This window comes from Syngnathus typhle, unplaced genomic scaffold, assembly GCF_033458585.1.
Source record: "Syngnathus typhle isolate RoL2023-S1 ecotype Sweden unplaced genomic scaffold, RoL_Styp_1.0 HiC_scaffold_24, whole genome shotgun sequence".
In the NCBI taxonomy this organism is placed as follows: Eukaryota; Metazoa; Chordata; class Actinopteri; order Syngnathiformes; family Syngnathidae; genus Syngnathus; species Syngnathus typhle.
The window spans coordinates 1,154,817-1,174,501 of record NW_026871930.1 but is presented as its reverse complement, the minus strand read 5'-3'; the positions used below and the strand labels follow the sequence as shown (position 1 = coordinate 1,174,501).

Sequence of the window (19,685 nt, the reverse complement as noted above, 5' to 3'; positions counted from 1 at the left end):
CCGGCCGAGCGTACGCTCCAAGAGATACTTCAGCCTAAAGAAAATGATTGCACCATGAGCGGCTCACCCCACCACGAGGCCGTCGACCGCGTCCTGGCTAGATACAACACTACTCAACTTCAGTTCATGTGCGGCGACCCGGACATTGTGATCATGGATAGGGGCATCGCTCAGAAAAAGTGAATCCCATCGCACGGCTGCGTGCATGTGCGATGTACCGAGGCTTCGGTACATCGTACAGACGCGACCATGGCTACAACCAAGAGGAACCGATCCAACCTCTATACGTCATACAACACGTGCATGCGGAATACGCGTTCCGACATAGCGGAGCACGTGCGACGGCAAGGATTCGAAACCACCATCAACGGTCGGGATATGACAAAGTCGGAGCTGTGCGCCATGCTGTTCACGGACCATGTACCGCAACAACGGATGAGCATAGACAACGCGATGAGGACTCACAGTCTGGGGCAATTGCAGAACATGTGCACCGAAAAAGGTATTCCTTACGTGAATGAGCGAGGCATACCACTGACCAAGCACGCGCTGTGCGAGACGTTGTTCAACCCGGCCGAGCGTACGCTCCAAGAGATACTTCAGCCTAAAGAAAATGATTGCACCATGAGCGGCTCACCCCACCACGAGGCCGTCGACCGCGTCCTGGCTAGATACAACACTACTCAACTTCAGTTCATGTGCGGCGACCCGGACATTGTGATCATGGATAGGGGCATCGCTCAGAAAAAGTGAATCCCATCGCACGGCTGCGTGCATGTGCGATGTACCGAGGCTTCGGTACATCGTACAGACGCGACCATGGCTACAACCAAGAGGAACCGATCCAACCTCTATACGTCATACAACACGTGCATGCGGAATACGCGTTCCGACATAGCGGAGCACGTGCGACGGCAAGGATTCGAAACCACCATCAACGGTCGGGATATGACAAAGTCGGAGCTGTGCGCCATGCTGTTCACGGACCATGTACCGCAACAACGGATGAGCATAGACAACGCGATGAGGACTCACAGTCTGGGGCAATTGCAGAACATGTGCACCGAAAAAGGTATTCCTTACGTGAATGAGCGAGGCATACCACTGACCAAGCACGCGCTGTGCGAGACGTTGTTCAACCCGGCCGAGCGTACGCTCCAAGAGATACTTCAGCCTAAAGAAAATGATTGCACCATGAGCGGCTCACCCCACCACGAGGCCGTCGACCGCGTCCTGGCTAGATACAACACTACTCAACTTCAGTTCATGTGCGGCGACCCGGACATTGTGATCATGGATAGGGGCATCGCTCAGAAAAAGTGAATCCCATCGCACGGCTGCGTGCATGTGCGATGTACCGAGGCTTCGGTACATCGTACAGACGCGACCATGGCTACAACCAAGAGGAACCGATCCAACCTCTATACGTCATACAACACGTGCATGCGGAATACGCGTTCCGACATAGCGGAGCACGTGCGACGGCAAGGATTCGAAACCACCATCAACGGTCGGGATATGACAAAGTCGGAGCTGTGCGCCATGCTGTTCACGGACCATGTACCGCAACAACGGATGAGCATAGACAACGCGATGAGGACTCACAGTCTGGGGCAATTGCAGAACATGTGCACCGAAAAAGGTATTCCTTACGTGAATGAGCGAGGCATACCACTGACCAAGCACGCGCTGTGCGAGACGTTGTTCAACCCGGCCGAGCGTACGCTCCAAGAGATACTTCAGCCTAAAGAAAATGATTGCACCATGAGCGGCTCACCCCACCACGAGGCCGTCGACCGCGTCCTGGCTAGATACAACACTACTCAACTTCAGTTCATGTGCGGCGACCCGGACATTGTGATCATGGATAGGGGCATCGCTCGGAAAAAGTGAATCCCATCGCACGGCTGCGTGCATGTGCGATGTACCGAGGCTTCGGTACATCGTACAGACGCGACCATGGCTACAACCAAGAGGAACCGATCCAACCTCTATACGTCATACAACACGTGCATGCGGAATACGCGTTCCGACATAGCGGAGCACGTGCGACGGCAAGGATTCGAAACCACCATCAACGGTCGGGATATGACAAAGTCGGAGCTGTGCGCCATGCTGTTCACGGACCATGTACCGCAACAACGGATGAGCATAGACAACGCGATGAGGACTCACAGTCTGGGGCAATTGCAGAACATGTGCACCGAAAAAGGTATTCCTTACGTGAATGAGCGAGGCATACCACTGACCAAGCACGCGCTGTGCGAGACGTTGTTCAACCCGGCCGAGCGTACGCTCCAAGAGATACTTCAGCCTAAAGAAAATGATTGCACCATGAGCGGCTCACCCCACCACGAGGCCGTCGACCGCGTCCTGGCTAGATACAACACTACTCAACTTCAGTTCATGTGCGGCGACCCGGACATTGTGATCATGGATAGGGGCATCGCTCGGAAAAAGTGAATCCCATCGCACGGCTGCGTGCATGTGCGATGTACCGAGGCTTCGGTACATCGTACAGACGCGACCATGGCTACAACCAAGAGGAACCGATCCAACCTCTATACGTCATACAACACGTGCATGCGGAATACGCGTTCCGACATAGCGGAGCACGTGCGACGGCAAGGATTCGAAACCACCATCAACGGTCGGGATATGACAAAGTCGGAGCTGTGCGCCATGCTGTTCACGGACCATGTACCGCAACAACGGATGAGCATAGACAACGCGATGAGGACTCACAGTCTGGGGCAATTGCAGAACATGTGCACCGAAAAAGGTATTCCTTACGTGAATGAGCGAGGCATACCACTGACCAAGCACGCGCTGTGCGAGACGTTGTTCAACCCGGCCGAGCGTACGCTCCAAGAGATACTTCAGCCTAAAGAAAATGATTGCACCATGAGCGGCTCACCCCACCACGAGGCCGTCGACCGCGTCCTGGCTAGATACAACACTACTCAACTTCAGTTCATGTGCGGCGACCCGGACATTGTGATCATGGATAGGGGCATCGCTCGGAAAAAGTGAATCCCATCGCACGGCTGCGTGCATGTGCGATGTACCGAGGCTTCGGTACATCGTACAGACGCGACCATGGCTACAACCAAGAGGAACCGATCCAACCTCTATACGTCATACAACACGTGCATGCGGAATACGCGTTCCGACATAGCGGAGCACGTGCGACGGCAAGGATTCGAAACCACCATCAACGGTCGGGATATGACAAAGTCGGAGCTGTGCGCCATGCTGTTCACGGACCATGTACCGCAACAACGGATGAGCATAGACAACGCGATGAGGACTCACAGTCTGGGGCAATTGCAGAACATGTGCACCGAAAAAGGTATTCCTTACGTGAATGAGCGAGGCATACCACTGACCAAGCACGCGCTGTGCGAGACGTTGTTCAACCCGGCCGAGCGTACGCTCCAAGAGATACTTCAGCCTAAAGAAAATGATTGCACCATGAGCGGCTCACCCCACCACGAGGCCGTCGACCGCGTCCTGGCTAGATACAACACTACTCAACTTCAGTTCATGTGCGGCGACCCGGACATTGTGATCATGGATAGGGGCATCGCTCGGAAAAAGTGAATCCCATCGCACGGCTGCGTGCATGTGCGATGTACCGAGGCTTCGGTACATCGTACAGACGCGACCATGGCTACAACCAAGAGGAACCGATCCAACCTCTATACGTCATACAACACGTGCATGCGGAATACGCGTTCCGACATAGCGGAGCACGTGCGACGGCAAGGATTCGAAACCACCATCAACGGTCGGGATATGACAAAGTCGGAGCTGTGCGCCATGCTGTTCACGGACCATGTACCGCAACAACGGATGAGCATAGACAACGCGATGAGGACTCACAGTCTGGGGCAATTGCAGAACATGTGCACCGAAAAAGGTATTCCTTACGTGAATGAGCGAGGCATACCACTGACCAAGCACGCGCTGTGCGAGACGTTGTTCAACCCGGCCGAGCGTACGCTCCAAGAGATACTTCAGCCTAAAGAAAATGATTGCACCATGAGCGGCTCACCCCACCACGAGGCCGTCGACCGCGTCCTGGCTAGATACAACACTACTCAACTTCAGTTCATGTGCGGCGACCCGGACATTGTGATCATGGATAGGGGCATCGCTCGGAAAAAGTGAATCCCATCGCACGGCTGCGTGCATGTGCGATGTACCGAGGCTTCGGTACATCGTACAGACGCGACCATGGCTACAACCAAGAGGAACCGATCCAACCTCTATACGTCATACAACACGTGCATGCGGAATACGCGTTCCGACATAGCGGAGCACGTGCGACGGCAAGGATTCGAAACCACCATCAACGGTCGGGATATGACAAAGTCGGAGCTGTGCGCCATGCTGTTCACGGACCATGTACCGCAACAACGGATGAGCATAGACAACGCGATGAGGACTCACAGTCTGGGGCAATTGCAGAACATGTGCACCGAAAAAGGTATTCCTTACGTGAATGAGCGAGGCATACCACTGACCAAGCACGCGCTGTGCGAGACGTTGTTCAACCCGGCCGAGCGTACGCTCCAAGAGATACTTCAGCCTAAAGAAAATGATTGCACCATGAGCGGCTCACCCCACCACGAGGCCGTCGACCGCGTCCTGGCTAGATACAACACTACTCAACTTCAGTTCATGTGCGGCGACCCGGACATTGTGATCATGGATAGGGGCATCGCTCGGAAAAAGTGAATCCCATCGCACGGCTGCGTGCATGTGCGATGTACCGAGGCTTCGGTACATCGTACAGACGCGACCATGGCTACAACCAAGAGGAACCGATCCAACCTCTATACGTCATACAACACGTGCATGCGGAATACGCGTTCCGACATAGCGGAGCACGTGCGACGGCAAGGATTCGAAACCACCATCAACGGTCGGGATATGACAAAGTCGGAGCTGTGCGCCATGCTGTTCACGGACCATGTACCGCAACAACGGATGAGCATAGACAACGCGATGAGGACTCACAGTCTGGGGCAATTGCAGAACATGTGCACCGAAAAAGGTATTCCTTACGTGAATGAGCGAGGCATACCACTGACCAAGCACGCGCTGTGCGAGACGTTGTTCAACCCGGCCGAGCGTACGCTCCAAGAGATACTTCAGCCTAAAGAAAATGATTGCACCATGAGCGGCTCACCCCACCACGAGGCCGTCGACCGCGTCCTGGCTAGATACAACACTACTCAACTTCAGTTCATGTGCGGCGACCCGGACATTGTGATCATGGATAGGGGCATCGCTCGGAAAAAGTGAATCCCATCGCACGGCTGCGTGCATGTGCGATGTACCGAAGCCTCGGTACATCGTACAGACGCGACCATGGCTACAACCAAGAGGAACCGATCCAACCTCTATACGTCATACAACACGTGCATGCGGAATACGCGTTCCGACATAGCGGAGCACGTGCGACGGCAAGGATTCGAAACCACCATCAACGGTCGGGATATGACAAAGTCGGAGCTGTGCGCCATGCTGTTCACGGACCATGTACCGCAACAACGGATGAGCATAGACAACGCGATGAGGACTCACAGTCTGGGGCAATTGCAGAACATGTGCACCGAAAAAGGTATTCCTTACGTGAATGAGCGAGGCATACCACTGACCAAGCACGCGCTGTGCGAGACGTTGTTCAACCCGGCCGAGCGTACGCTCCAAGAGATACTTCAGCCTAAAGAAAATGATTGCACCATGAGCGGCTCACCCCACCACGAGGCCGTCGACCGCGTCCTGGCTAGATACAACACTACTCAACTTCAGTTCATGTGCGGCGACCCGGACATTGTGGTCATGGATAGGGGCATCGCTCGGAAAAAGTGAATCCCATCGCACGGCTGCGTGCATGTGCGATGTACCGAGGCTTCGGTACATCGTACAGACGCGACCATGGCTACAACCAAGAGGAACCGATCCAACCTCTATACGTCATACAACACGTGCATGCGGAATACGCGTTCCGACATAGCGGAGCACGTGCGACGGCAAGGATTCGAAACCACCATCAACGGTCGGGATATGACAAAGTCGGAGCTGTGCGCCATGCTGTTCACGGACCATGTACCGCAACAACGGATGAGCATAGACAACGCGATGAGGACTCACAGTCTGGGGCAATTGCAGAACATGTGCACCGAAAAAGGTATTCCTTACGTGAATGAGCGAGGCATACCACTGACCAAGCACGCGCTGTGCGAGACGTTGTTCAACCCGGCCGAGCGTACGCTCCAAGAGATACTTCAGCCTAAAGAAAATGATTGCACCATGAGCGGCTCACCCCACCACGAGGCCGTCGACCGCGTCCTGGCTAGATACAACACTACTCAACTTCAGTTCATGTGCGGCGACCCGGACATTGTGATCATGGATAGGGGCATCGCTCGGAAAAAGTGAATCCCATCGCACGGCTGCGTGCATGTGCGATGTACCGAGGCTTCGGTACATCGTACAGACGCGACCATGGCTACAACCAAGAGGAACCGATCCAACCTCTATACGTCATACAACACGTGCATGCGGAATACGCGTTCCGACATAGCGGAGCACGTGCGACGGCAAGGATTCGAAACCACCATCAACGGTCGGGATATGACAAAGTCGGAGCTGTGCGCCATGCTGTTCACGGACCATGTACCGCAACAACGGATGAGCATAGACAACGCGATGAGGACTCACAGTCTGGGGCAATTGCAGAACATGTGCACCGAAAAAGGTATTCCTTACGTGAATGAGCGAGGCATACCACTGACCAAGCACGCGCTGTGCGAGACGTTGTTCAACCCGGCCGAGCGTACGCTCCAAGAGATACTTCAGCCTAAAGAAAATGATTGCACCATGAGCGGCTCACCCCACCACGAGGCCGTCGACCGCGTCCTGGCTAGATACAACACTACTCAACTTCAGTTCATGTGCGGCGACCCGGACATTGTGGTCATGGATAGGGGCATCGCTCAGAAAAAGTGAATCCCATCGCACGGCTGCGTGCATGTGCGATGTACCGAGGCTTCGGTACATCGTACAGACGCGACCATGGCTACAACCAAGAGGAACCGATCCAACCTCTATACGTCATACAACACGTGCATGCGGAATACGCGTTCCGACATAGCGGAGCACGTGCGACGGCAAGGATTCGAAACCACCATCAACGGTCGGGATATGACAAAGTCGGAGCTGTGCGCCATGCTGTTCACGGACCATGTGTCAGGGTTTTCCAAACTATCTTGATCTATGATTATGTTGGAATGTATATAACCGGTAATAAATAACTTAGGTAGATTAGTTTTATGCTTACGTTGGTATGTAACCGGTAATAAACCACTTAAGTCTGTCCCATCCTAAACAATGTCGTAAAACATCCCCTGCTCTGTTTTCCTAGATGTCAAGAGCTTTAACTTGTTTATTCAGTCTACTGTCACCCCCACCCTTTTTCTCTTAATAAAGATGGTCTTGTGGGAAGCGAGAGTTAGACTTCATTCGACCATCGCTGTGACAACAGCGACGAGTGAACTCTCCACCTGCAGGTGCCCAAAACGACTAACTTGTCTCCGAGTGGTTCTTGCAAAATAAGTTAGAGTGAGCACCACCCTAACATTTTGGTGCCGAAACCCGGGATCCCTCATACCCGCCATCTGGCTGACGGAGGACGACACGCTGTACACCGTCGACGGGCCAGCGTCCATTTAGCCGGACCTGGTAAAGAAAGACCTAGGAAGGAAATTCTTCGCTGGGCCAGCATCTTAGGTCTGCCTTCGTCTGACAGATGTGGATTGACGGGATCCGGCTGAACAGCAAACCAAGGAGACAAGTAAGTTAAAGCCCTAAAGTTGTGGGATTGTGTTGTTGTGAAACGCGTAAAAGTGCACAGGAATAAAAATAGGCAAGACAGAAGATAAGAAGTCTTGTGGAAGGAGGGGGTGTTGTAGAGTCCCCCTCTGGATGAAGTGGCTCTTCTGGAGCAGTGGTTTTCAAAATATTTTTGTCAAATCTCACGTACCTCCGTGTACCCTGATTTGACAACCGCTGTTCTAAGGGGACAACTTCGCGTTGGCAGGGCTGGGTAACTGGACGGTTGTCTTTAGTTCCCAGGGAAGGAAGGGGTGTTGTAGAGTCCCCTATCCGGATGAAGCAGCTCTTTTATTTTTAAAAGAGGACTTCGCGTTGGCAGGGATAAGAAATTTGTGTGGTTGAGAAAGTGTGACTGGTAGGATAAATTGACTAAATAGCAGTTCTAGCATTGATCCACGAAAATAATACAGGCTAGTAATTGTTCAAAGGTCAATTTAAACTTGCATTGAGGATCCTCAAAGAAAAAGAATAAATTTAAAAAATAAAAATAAAAAATTGTATAAACCTAAAATACCAAATTAAGATGGGAAATAAAAACTGTAAATCCCTAGCTCTTGACGGAGATGAGAAGTGCATGGCGAGTAAATTTGTTAATTGTATGCAATACATGCCGAAGTGGAAGAAAAAGTATGGAGTAGAAGGGAAGTTGAAGTGTGGAAGATAGTGGTTGAGGTCTTGGAGAAGAGCGTGAACAGGAAGTCAGAGGGACTGAAAAAGAAAAGAAAAGAGAAAGAATTGATTTGTGCTAAAATATGGTTGAATGCTTCACAAGAGAGAAGAGAACAACTCCAAAAGACAAAAGATAGAAAGATGAAAAGTGATGAGGCTGCGACCATGTTTGTCAGGCCGGAAGACAATGAGGCCACAGTGCGCAGGCGCACTGTCCCGGAAACAGCGCAAGCAGAGGAGCAAGAGGGGTTGTCCGCTTGTGCGCAAAACTTGTATCCAAGCTTAACAGACCTGCGCCCTCCCCCATATAACAGCAAAAAAGGTCAGGGTCAAATGATTAGAAGCCCTGTACAAACAAGAAGTTTGACCACTGCTGCTAGATTTTCCCAAAATTTAGACAATGTTGATGTGTGCCCAATGATCCAAGTGCCAAACCCTATTGTAGGGGAAGGCCAACCTCCACATACATATGTTTTTCGGCCATGGACTTTGGAAGAGGCAAGGAAAGCAGTTGAAGGGGTTACCCCTGTTGCTGAAGACCCAGAAAAATGGGCGGAAGACATGGCTGGCATCATACATTCCTATAGACTGAATGGACATGAGGCAGGAGAAGCTGCAATGTCCTCCTTGGGAAAAGACTGGGCAAAGGTTAGATGAAATTACACAGGTAGAAATAATCAAGGGCCTTTTCCCTATCCCGTTGAGGGAAATCAATTGGGAGGGGAGTATGCAGCACAATGGAATGATCTTGTGCAAAGAGTGCGAACAATATTTCAGACGAGCGAATTATGGTCATTTGGCAGGAATAAAACAGAAGCCTGGGGAAGATACTGATGATTTTCGCTTGAGATTTGAAAAAGAATTCAGGGTGCATAGTGGCATCCCATTCAATGATGCAGCTGAGAGTGCTTATCAGCAACAGCTTAAAAATGCGCTCCTTACTAATTTCCGCCCTGAAATAGGCAACTGGGTGAGGAAACATTTGGTGGAAGTAGATATTGCAAGTGTGACAACAACTATGCAATGGGCCAGACATGCTGAAAAAGTGATAAAAAGAGGCAAAAGTTCTGATGTATTTCATCTAGACGTTAATGACCTAGATGAAGATACAACAGTCTTCTTCCAAGGGTCCCAGAGGGGCAGAGGAGGTAGAGGCCAACAAGGTCGAAGGCCACCATACAATTCAAAACCCCTACAAGATTCTGACAACTGTTGGAACTGTGGGAAACGTGGACACTGGTCAAAAGAGTGTTTTAGAAAAAAACAAAACCAATCAAGGGGTGGAGGAAGGGGCAGAGGGAAAGCCAAATTCTCAGCATGACTAGATTGCCCCCCTATGACCTCTTGTGCTCCTACAGAGGAAGAAATAGTAGATGTCCATACAGCATGGGACATTCTGAGTGCATTAAAAGAAAAACCATATGTTACCTTAAACATTGGAGGAAGTGAAGTTGAGTTTTTGTGTGATACCGGAGCTTGTAAAACCGTAATAAAAACTAAAGTCCCTAATCTGAAGGCCTCCCAAAATACAATTTGGGTGAAATCTGCTGATGGGCAGGTACACAAGGAGAGTATCTCCAATCCAGTTGTAGTGAGAGATGATGAAACAGGAGTCATAGCTTCAGTCTCGATTGTTCTATCCCCAAAATGTCCCATAAACCTGCTGGGACGAGATCTGATGACTCGGTTGGGAATTGCAATAATTCCAGTAAAGGATGGCATGCGAGCATGTAGAGTGAGAGATGTAGACTCATATGCTGCACAAGCAGGTGAACAGATTTCCTGCTCCTATGACATCACTCCCGAACGGAATCCCAAGCTACCAAGCAGATTGCTGAGTGAAGCTCGAAAACAATTGTCCCGACCTGAATCAGAAATGACTTGTAATCAATTACATGTCACCATGAATATCCTCACTGATCCACATGATGAGTATATTGAAAGTTTTCTCAGTGACACAGAAGTAACTTTAACAATCACTGCTCTGTACACAGATCGCGGGTCATTTGCAGCTGCTGCTGTGCTCCTGCCCGCTCCTCAGAAAGACAAATACAAGTTGTCAGCTGTACCCCACATTTCATTGTTCAAACCTCACAGTATAACATGGGCAGATGTGGGTTGCCGAATTAAACTTGCTAGATCTGTCACTGATTATGAGGACAAAGGTGATGGGTGGAGCTACAGTACCAGTTGTGACATGTGGAAGCAAACAGTGTGTGAAGTAGCTGTTGGTAGGGCATGCGCTTGTGCGCTAACCTGACTAGTTGACATTTGTTTGAATGAAAAGGAGGAGGAGGAATTGGCTGGGCTTCCTGAAAAACTGTGGACAAAGGGGCCATCTGATGTAGGACTTTTAACATCCATTCCACCGGTACAGATCAAACCAAGATCAGATTGGCGTCCAAGAGTTAAGCAATATCCTTTAAAACAGGAGGCAATAAACGGGATTGCCCCTGTTATAAATGATCTTTTGACAGGAGGAATCATTAGGAAGTGCTCGGATTCTCCTTGCAACACTCCTATTTTTCCAGTCCAAAAGGCCAATAAAATTGATTGGCGAATGATACAAGATTTACGAGCAGTGAATGATGCAGTGCAGACAAGAGCACCTAATGTGCCTGACCCACACACACTTCTGAACACTTTGAAACCTAACCAGAAGTTTTTCACAGTAATTGATCTTAGCAATGCATTTTTCTCAGTGCCAATTCACCCAGACTCACAGTTTTGGTTTGCGTTTACCTTTAAAGGACAAAGCTATACGTACACCAGATTGCCACAGGGATTTGCTGATAGTCCAACTATTTTCATTCAAGCTATCATGGCCTGTCTGGCTGATTTTCAGATGTCAAACAAAAGCCAACTTCTAGTTTATGTAGATGATCTCCTGATAGCCTCTGAAACTGAAGCTGCTTGCAAGGAAGACTCCTTAGCGTTGTTACACTTTCTCTGCAAAACAGGGAATAAAGTGAGCAAGAACAAGCTACAATGGGTCAGACAGGAGGTGAACTATTTAGGTCACACTTTGTCAGCTTCTGGAAGACAGATACAGAGAACCAGAAAGCAGATCATTGCAGATGCACCGAAACCTGAAACAAAAAAACAAATGATGTCATTTTTGGGACTCTGCAATTACTGTAGAGCATGGATCCCACATTATGCGGAGAAGACACAACCGCTGCTGAACATTGTGCATGGAGTCCCCATGGCAATGACAGAAAAAATTATGTGGACACCAGTGGCAGATGATGCTTTTGTGGTGCTGAAACAGGCTCTGATAGAAACTACAACTCTTATCTTGCCAGACTACAATAAAACCTTTGTGCAAACAGCAGACTGCAGGAATGGTTTTATGACCTCAGTGTTGCTGCAGAGTCATGGCAGCAAACTAAGACCAATTGCATTTTATTCAAAAAAATTGGATCCAGTGGCTCAATCTTTGCCAGACTGTGTCCAAGCAGTGTGCGCGGCAGCGCTTGCAGTAAGACAGGCTGCAGATGTGGTGCTTTTTCACAAAATGGAGCTGCTAGTTCCACATGCTGTAGACGTGTTGCTACTGCAAAGTAAAATGAGCTTTTTGTCACCAGCCAGACACCTATCTTACACTGCTACACTTCTGTCACAACCACACATTGTGATAAAGAGGTGCACAGTCCTTAACCCAGCAACGTTGATTCCGTTGCCGGGGGATGGTACACCACATAACTGTTTGGATGCCACAGAACATCTACAGCTGCCCAGAGAAGATTTAAGTGACACGCCACTTGACAAAGGAGAAAAGTGGTTTGTGGATGGATCATGTTCAAAGGATCCTAGAGGGAACAATCAAAGTGGCTATGCAATTGTGGGATTGCCAAACCAGATTGTTGAAGCAGAGAGGCTTCCATACAACAGGTCAGCGCAGGCTGCTGAGCTAATTGCGCTAACAAGAGCTTGTCAATTAGCAGAAGATAAGGAAGTCACTGTATACACAGACAGTCAGTATGCGTTTTCTACTCTGTTCTATTTTGCGAAACAATGGGAGCGCAGAGGGATGACAACATCGACCGGTAAGCCGGTTACCCATGCCTCCTTGTTAAAAGCCTTGTTGCAGGCTATTCATTTACCTGCTAAACTAGCTGTGTGTAAATGTGCTGCACACACCACTGGCACAGATGATGTCTCAAATGGAAACAGATTAGCAGACAAAATTGCTAAAGAAGCAGCAGCAGGGAAACATGGCCATGAATTCTTTTTAATAGATTCAGAGGACACACATCTCATAGATAAAACTATACTGACAGATATGCAGGGCAATGCTCCAATGGTGGAAAAACGAATGTGGACGACAAAAGGTGCAATGATGGATACAGATAATATCCACCGCATCGATGACAAACCTGTTTTACCAAAATCACTTTTTAAGGCAGCAGCAATTGCGACACATGGGCCTTGCCATGTGTCGACAGGAGGGATGAAGTCTATCATACATCAACAATTCACTACCTTTGGTTTAGATGCTTACTTAAAATTTTTTTGTAAAGCATGTCCTGTTTGTGTGAAACATAATCCACAAGGAAATATGAGACCTAAGAGAGGCTCATTTCCAAAACCGTTTTACCCATTTCAAATCATGCACATGGATTTTATTGAGCTCACACAAAGTGGACCTCACAAATACTGCTTAGTGATGATTGATGCATTTTCCAAATGGGTGGAAATAGTTCCATCTAAACGAGCAGATGCCTTAACAGTGGCAAAAGCCATCTGCAAAGCCATCATACCGACTCATGGCATCCCCCAAACCATTTACAGTGACAATGGTCCACACTTTGTGAACCAAGTTGTACAGAACATGGCTGTACACCTTGGGATGACATTAAAAAAACACTGCGCTTGGCATCCTGCGAGCGCTGGTCTGGTTGAACGAGCAAACTCCACTATCAAAAGCAGGTTGAAAAAATGCATGGAAACAACAGGCAGATCTTGGCCAGAGTGCTTAGACTTAGTGAAGCTCTATATGAGAATTACTCCCACTTCAGAAGGGCTAACACCTTTTGAAATCATCCATGGGAGACCATATAGACTACCTGTGTTCCCTGCAGATTTGCAAAAAGCAGATGAAGAGCAGTCCTTGGCAGACTATATGATAAGGACGCTCAAACTGAAAGATGTGTCAAATGCAAATTTACTGCCGCCTGATCTTACCTCCTCACAGGTCGACAAACCCATCGATCCAGGAGACTGGGTCTACATCAAGGTCGTAAAAAGAAAGAACTGGCTCAGCCCACGGTGGGAGGGACCATTCCAAGTCTTGCTGACTACCCCCACCGCAGTGAAGATTGCTGAACGGCCCAGCTGGATTCACCTCAGCCACTGCAAGTTGCAGAGAGTGCTGGACCCCTAATTCGGAGTGGTGGGGAAGACTAACTTCAAAGGAGTCCTATCGTTTAGGGTGGGACGTGTCAATGTTGGTGAAGAAAACAACGATCCCCACTCCGCTAGGCGAGGGGATGTCCCGGTGTCTCTGCCATCCTAGTAGCAACGGGGCTCCATATGCCAGATGGATCCTCTGCTGCGTTGTGGTTGGAGCGTGCTATGGTCTATGGACTCATTTGAACAGACCAAGTGACAATGTTGACCGTGGAAAACGATGGTCACACGATGAGAACTTTGAGGACTGGTCATGGGACCCCAAAAACCCATACGAAACCAACACGTGGTACCGGTACGTTAAGTTCACTGTGAGAGCCCACACACAGGAGGGATGTTATGTGTGTTCAAAACTCCCCCCTTCCTCCACGCAAGTTCACTTGGAGGCCAGAGCAATGAATGTCACTGAAGCGAAATGCATGGCATCCATGGGAGGAGTTGGATATCAACACCCTGCCGTCAAAGTGAGTGATGACGACCCTTTCCGCCCTGGACTTGTGGAAGGCACCTGTGATAAGCTTTTCTGGACAAATCTCAATGTGACTGTTAAAGGACGAACATTACCGCAGGTGGCCTACACAGAGCGGCGGCCTGGAGTGAACTATACGTGTTACATCCAAGGAAGTGAGACCCACAAATGCATTGACAGTGACTGCTCTCCAGGAGGAAACTGGATGGGAGCTTTGGACATCGTCACTGAGTGTCAAGATAGGAGAGCCATTTCAGTTGGGGAGGGCTCTCCGACTAACATGTCTGCACCATCGAACGGAACATACTTCATACAGAATGGCTGGTGGCTTTGTGGTCACAAGGTTTATCCAATGCTGCCCGCCAACTGGACAGGAGTGTGTGCACCAGTGTGGGTGACAGACCACACCTACAGGATACGACATAGACAGCTGACGACAGCACGCAACTCTTCTGGACGTCAACGCAGAGCGGTTGCAACCTTTGACCCTCATGACCCTATCTGGGGTGCGAATGTTCCAGGCGACCATAAAGTATGGTCCGTTGGAGACAAAGTTGTTCATGCGCTTTTTCCCTGGGTCGGAATTGGAAAACAATCACTCTTCATCGAGACACTGAACTATCGTTTTCAATCCTTTGCGAATCTCTCACTACAAGTCAACGATGGACAAAATAGAGAGATTCAGGCTATTAGGCTGATGGTCTTGCAAAACAGGATGGTTCTGGACTTGTTGACGGCAGCACAAGGTGGTGTGTGCCACATCATTGGGACTTCCTGTTGCACATACATTCCTGGAGAAAATGATACACACATCTACGACGCCATGGCTTCGCTGAAGAACTTACAGCAGGCCATGTCAAATGACAAAGTTCCACAACAGTGGGGTTTCTTTTCATGGCTATTCTCTGGCAACTGGTGGCAACTGCTTTTGAAACTAGTGTCTCCTGTGCTTGTTGTGCTGGTGTTGTTGTGCTTGTTTACGACCTGTGTTATCCCATGTTTGAAGTCTGCTGTGACGAGGGTCGTCTCTTCTACCGTAGCACACGTAAATATACAACTTCTTAGTCGTGACGGATGTGATGACCATGATGAAACGCGGATTGCGTAGGTGCTATTATACTGGACGTGTTTTACAGAAACTTGATGATTTGACCATCGAAAATGCTTCGCAAGTGATGGATACAATGATGTACTGTTTCTGTGTTTTTCTTTTTATTTTTTTTGTTGATAGCATTCTGGTCGCTTAAGGCAGAGGGACCGTGTGTGACTTTTCCTGCATATTAACATCGGCCAGCAGGTTTTTAGACCACACAATAAGTTTAATCTGGAGTATTGAGGAAAGTCCTCATCTTCACTGGAAGTTGTTGCTATCGGTGTTTGTTGTTTTTGTCGTGTTTCACCCTACACGCTCCCCAACCAGTCCGCTGTGATCTCAGTTTTTTATTGATCTTTTTTATTATTGTTTTTTTATTTTTGCTATTCTTCTTTATATTTACTTACTTACTTATGTTTGATTGATCGGGTTCACATAATCATATGATAAAACAGGAGGGAGATGTCAGGGTTTTCCAAACTATCTTGATCTATGATTATGTTGGAATGTATATAACCGGTAATAAATAACTTAGGTAGATTAATTTTATGCTTACGTTGGTATGTAACCGGTAATAAACCACTTAAGTCTGTCCCATCCTAAACAATGTCGTAAAACATCCCCTGCTCTGTTTTCCTAGATGTCAAGAGCTTTAACTTGTTTATTCAGTCTACTGTCACCCCCACCCTTTTTCTCTTAATAAAGATGGTCTTGTGGGAAGCGAGAGTTAGACTTCATTCGACCATCGCTGTGACAACAGCGACGAGTGAACTCTCCACCTGCAGGTGCCCAAGACGACTAACTTGTCTCCGAGTGGTTCTTGCAAAATAAGTTAGAGTGAGCACCACCCTAACACCATGTACCGCAACAACGGATGAGCATAGACAACGCGATGAGGACTCACAGTCTGGGGCAATTGCAGAACATGTGCACCGAAAAAGGTATTCCTTACGTGAATGAGCGAGGCATACCACTGACCAAGCACGCGCTGTGCGAGACGTTGTTCAACCCGGCCGAGCGTACGCTCCAAGAGATACTTCAGCCTAAAGAAAATGATTGCACCATGAGCGGCTCACCCCACCACGAGGCCGTCGACCGCGTCCTGGCTAGATACAACACTACTCAACTTCAGTTCATGTGCGGCGACCCGGACATTGTGATCATGGATAGGGGCATCGCTCAGAAAAAGTGAATCCCATCGCACGGCTGCGTGCATGTGCGATGTACCGAGGCTTCGGTACATCGTACAGACGCGACCATGGCTACAACCAAGAGGAACCGATCCAACCTCTATACGTCATACAACACGTGCATGCGGAATACGCGTTCCGACATAGCGGAGCACGTGCGACGGCAAGGATTCGAAACCACCATCAAGGGTCGGGATATGACAAAGTCGGAGCTGTGCGCCATGCTGTTCACGGACCATGTACCGCAACAACGGATGAGCATAGACAACGCGATGAGGACTCACAGTCTGGGGCAATTGCAGAACATGTGCACCGAAAAAGGTATTCCTTACGTGAATGAGCGAGGCATACCACTGACCAAGCACGCGCTGTGCGAGACGTTGTTCAACCCGGCCGAGCGTACGCTCCAAGAGATACTTCAGCCTAAAGAAAATGATTGCACCATGAGCGGCTCACCCCACCACGAGGCCGTCGACCGCGTCCTGGCTAGATACAACACTACTCAACTTCAGTTCATGTGCGGCGACCCGGACATTGTGATCATGGATAGGGGCATCGCTCAGAAAAAGTGAATCCCATCGCACGGCTGCGTGCATGTGCGATGTACCGAGGCTTCGGTACATCGTACAGACGCGACCATGGCTACAACCAAGAGGAACCGATCCAACCTCTATACGTCATACAACACGTGCATGGGGAATACGCGTTCCGACATAGCGGAGCACGTGCGACGGCAAGGATTCGAAACCACCATCAACGGTCGGGATATGACAAAGTCGGAGCTGTGCGCCATGCTGTTCACGGACCATGTACCGCAACAACGGATGAGCATAGACAACGCGATGAGGACTCACAGTCTGGGGCAATTGCAGAACATGTGCACCGAAAAAGGTATTCCTTACGTGAATGAGCGAGGCATACCACTGACCAAGCACGCGCTGTGCGAGACGTTGTTCAACCCGGCCGAGCGTACGCTCCAAGAGATACTTCAGCCTAAAGAAAATGATTGCACCATGAGCGGCTCACCCCACCACGAGGCCGTCGACCGCGTCCTGGCTAGATACAACACTACTCAACTTCAGTTCATGTGCGGCGACCCGGACATTGTGATCATGGATAGGGGCATCGCTCAGAAAAAGTGAATCCCATCGCACGGCTGCGTGCATGTGCGATGTACCGAGGCTTCGGTACATCGTACAGACGCGACCATGGCTACAACCAAGAGGAACCGATCCAACCTCTATACGTCATACAACACGTGCATGCGGAATACGCGTTCCGACATAGCGGAGCACGTGCGACGGCAAGGATTCGAAACCACCATCAACGGTCGGGATATGACAAAGTCGGAGCTGTGCGCCATGCTGTTCACGGACCATGTACCGCAACAACGGATGAGCATAGACAACGCGATGAGGACTCACAGTCTGGGGCAATTGCAGAACATGTGCACCGAAAAAGGTATTCCTTACGTGAATGAGCGAGGCATACCACTGACCAAGCACGCGCTGTGCGAGACGTTGTTCAACCCGGCCGAGCGTACGCTCCAAGAGATACTTCAGCCTAAAGAAAATGATTGCACCATGAGCGGCTCACCCCACCACGAGGCCGTCGACCGCGTCCTGGCTAGATACAACACTACTCAACTTCAGTTCATGTGCGGCGACCCGGACATTGTGATCATGGATAGGGGCATCGCTCAGAAAAAGTGAATCCCATCGCACGGCTGCGTGCATGTGCGATGTACCGAGGCTTCGGTACATCGTACAGACGCGACCATGGCTACAACCAAGAGGAACCGATCCAACCTCTATACGTCATACAACACGTGCATGCGGAATACGCGTTCCGACATAGCGGAGCACGTGCGACGGCAAGGATTCGAAACCACCATCAACGGTCGGGATATGACAAAGTCGGAGCTGTGCGCCATGCTGTTCACGGACCATGTACCGCAACAACGGATGAGCATAGACAACGCGATGAGGACTCACAGTCTGGGGCAATTGCAGAACATGTGCACCGAAAAAGGTATTCCTTACGTGAATGAGCGAGGCATACCACTGACCAGGCACGCGCTGTGCGAGACGTTGTTCAACCCGGCCGAGCGTACGCTCCAAGAGATACTTCAGCCTAAAGAAAATGATTGCACCATGAGCGGCTCACCCCACCACGAGGCCGTCGACCGCGTCCTGGCTAGATACAACACTACTCAACTTCAGTTCATGTGCGGCGACCCGGACATTGTGATCATGGATAGGGGCATCGCTCAGAAAAAGTGAATCCCATCGCACGGCTGCGTGCATGTGCGATGTACCGAGGCTTCGGTACATCGTACAGACGCGACCATGGCTACAACCAAGAGGAACCGATCCAACCTCTATACGTCATACAACACGTGCATGCGGAATACGCGTTCCGACATAGCGGAGCACGTGCGACGGCAAGGATTCGAAACCACCATCAACGGTCGGGATATGACAAAGTCGGAGCTGTGCGCCATGCTGTTCACGGACCATGTACCGCAACAACGGATGAGCATAGACAACGCGATGAGGACTCACAGTCTGGGGCAATTGCAGAACATGTGCACCGAAAAAGGTATTCCTTACGTGAATGAGCGAGGCATACCACTGACCAAGCACGCGCTGTGCGAGACGTTGTTCAACCCGGCCGAGCGTACGCTCCAAGAGATACTTCAGCCTAAAGAAAATGATTGCACCATGAGCGGCTCACCCCACCACGAGGCCGTCGACCGCGTCCTGGCTAGATACAACACTACTCAACTTCAGTTCATGTGCGGCGACCCGGACATTGTGATCATGGATAGGGGCATCGCTCAGAAAAAGTGAATCCCATCGCACGGCTGCGTGCATGTGCGATGTACCGAGGCTTCGGTACATCGTACGGACGCGACCATGGCTACAACCAAGAGGAACCGATC

General features: G+C 49.8%; 1 protein-coding gene across 1 annotated transcript; it reads left to right on the top strand.

Moving 5' to 3' along the window:
* The first annotated feature begins 7,242 nt into the window (after positions 1 to 7,242).
* LOC133146996 (uncharacterized) lies at positions 7,243 to 15,875 on the top strand. The gene is made up of 2 exons (XM_061271119.1): positions 7,243 to 7,867; positions 13,775 to 15,875. Exon 2 carries the CDS (start codon positions 14,025 to 14,027, stop codon positions 15,564 to 15,566), a length of 1,542 nt encoding a protein of 513 aa, XP_061127103.1. The 5' UTR covers positions 7,243 to 7,867; positions 13,775 to 14,024; the 3' UTR covers positions 15,567 to 15,875.
* Positions 15,876 to 19,685: the final 3,810 nt, after the last annotated feature.

Excerpts from the sequence above, each read along its gene's own strand:
- LOC133146996 (XM_061271119.1), top strand. The coding sequence starts at position 14,025 with ATGTTGGTGAAGAAAACAACGATCCCCACTCCGCTAGGCGAGGGGATG.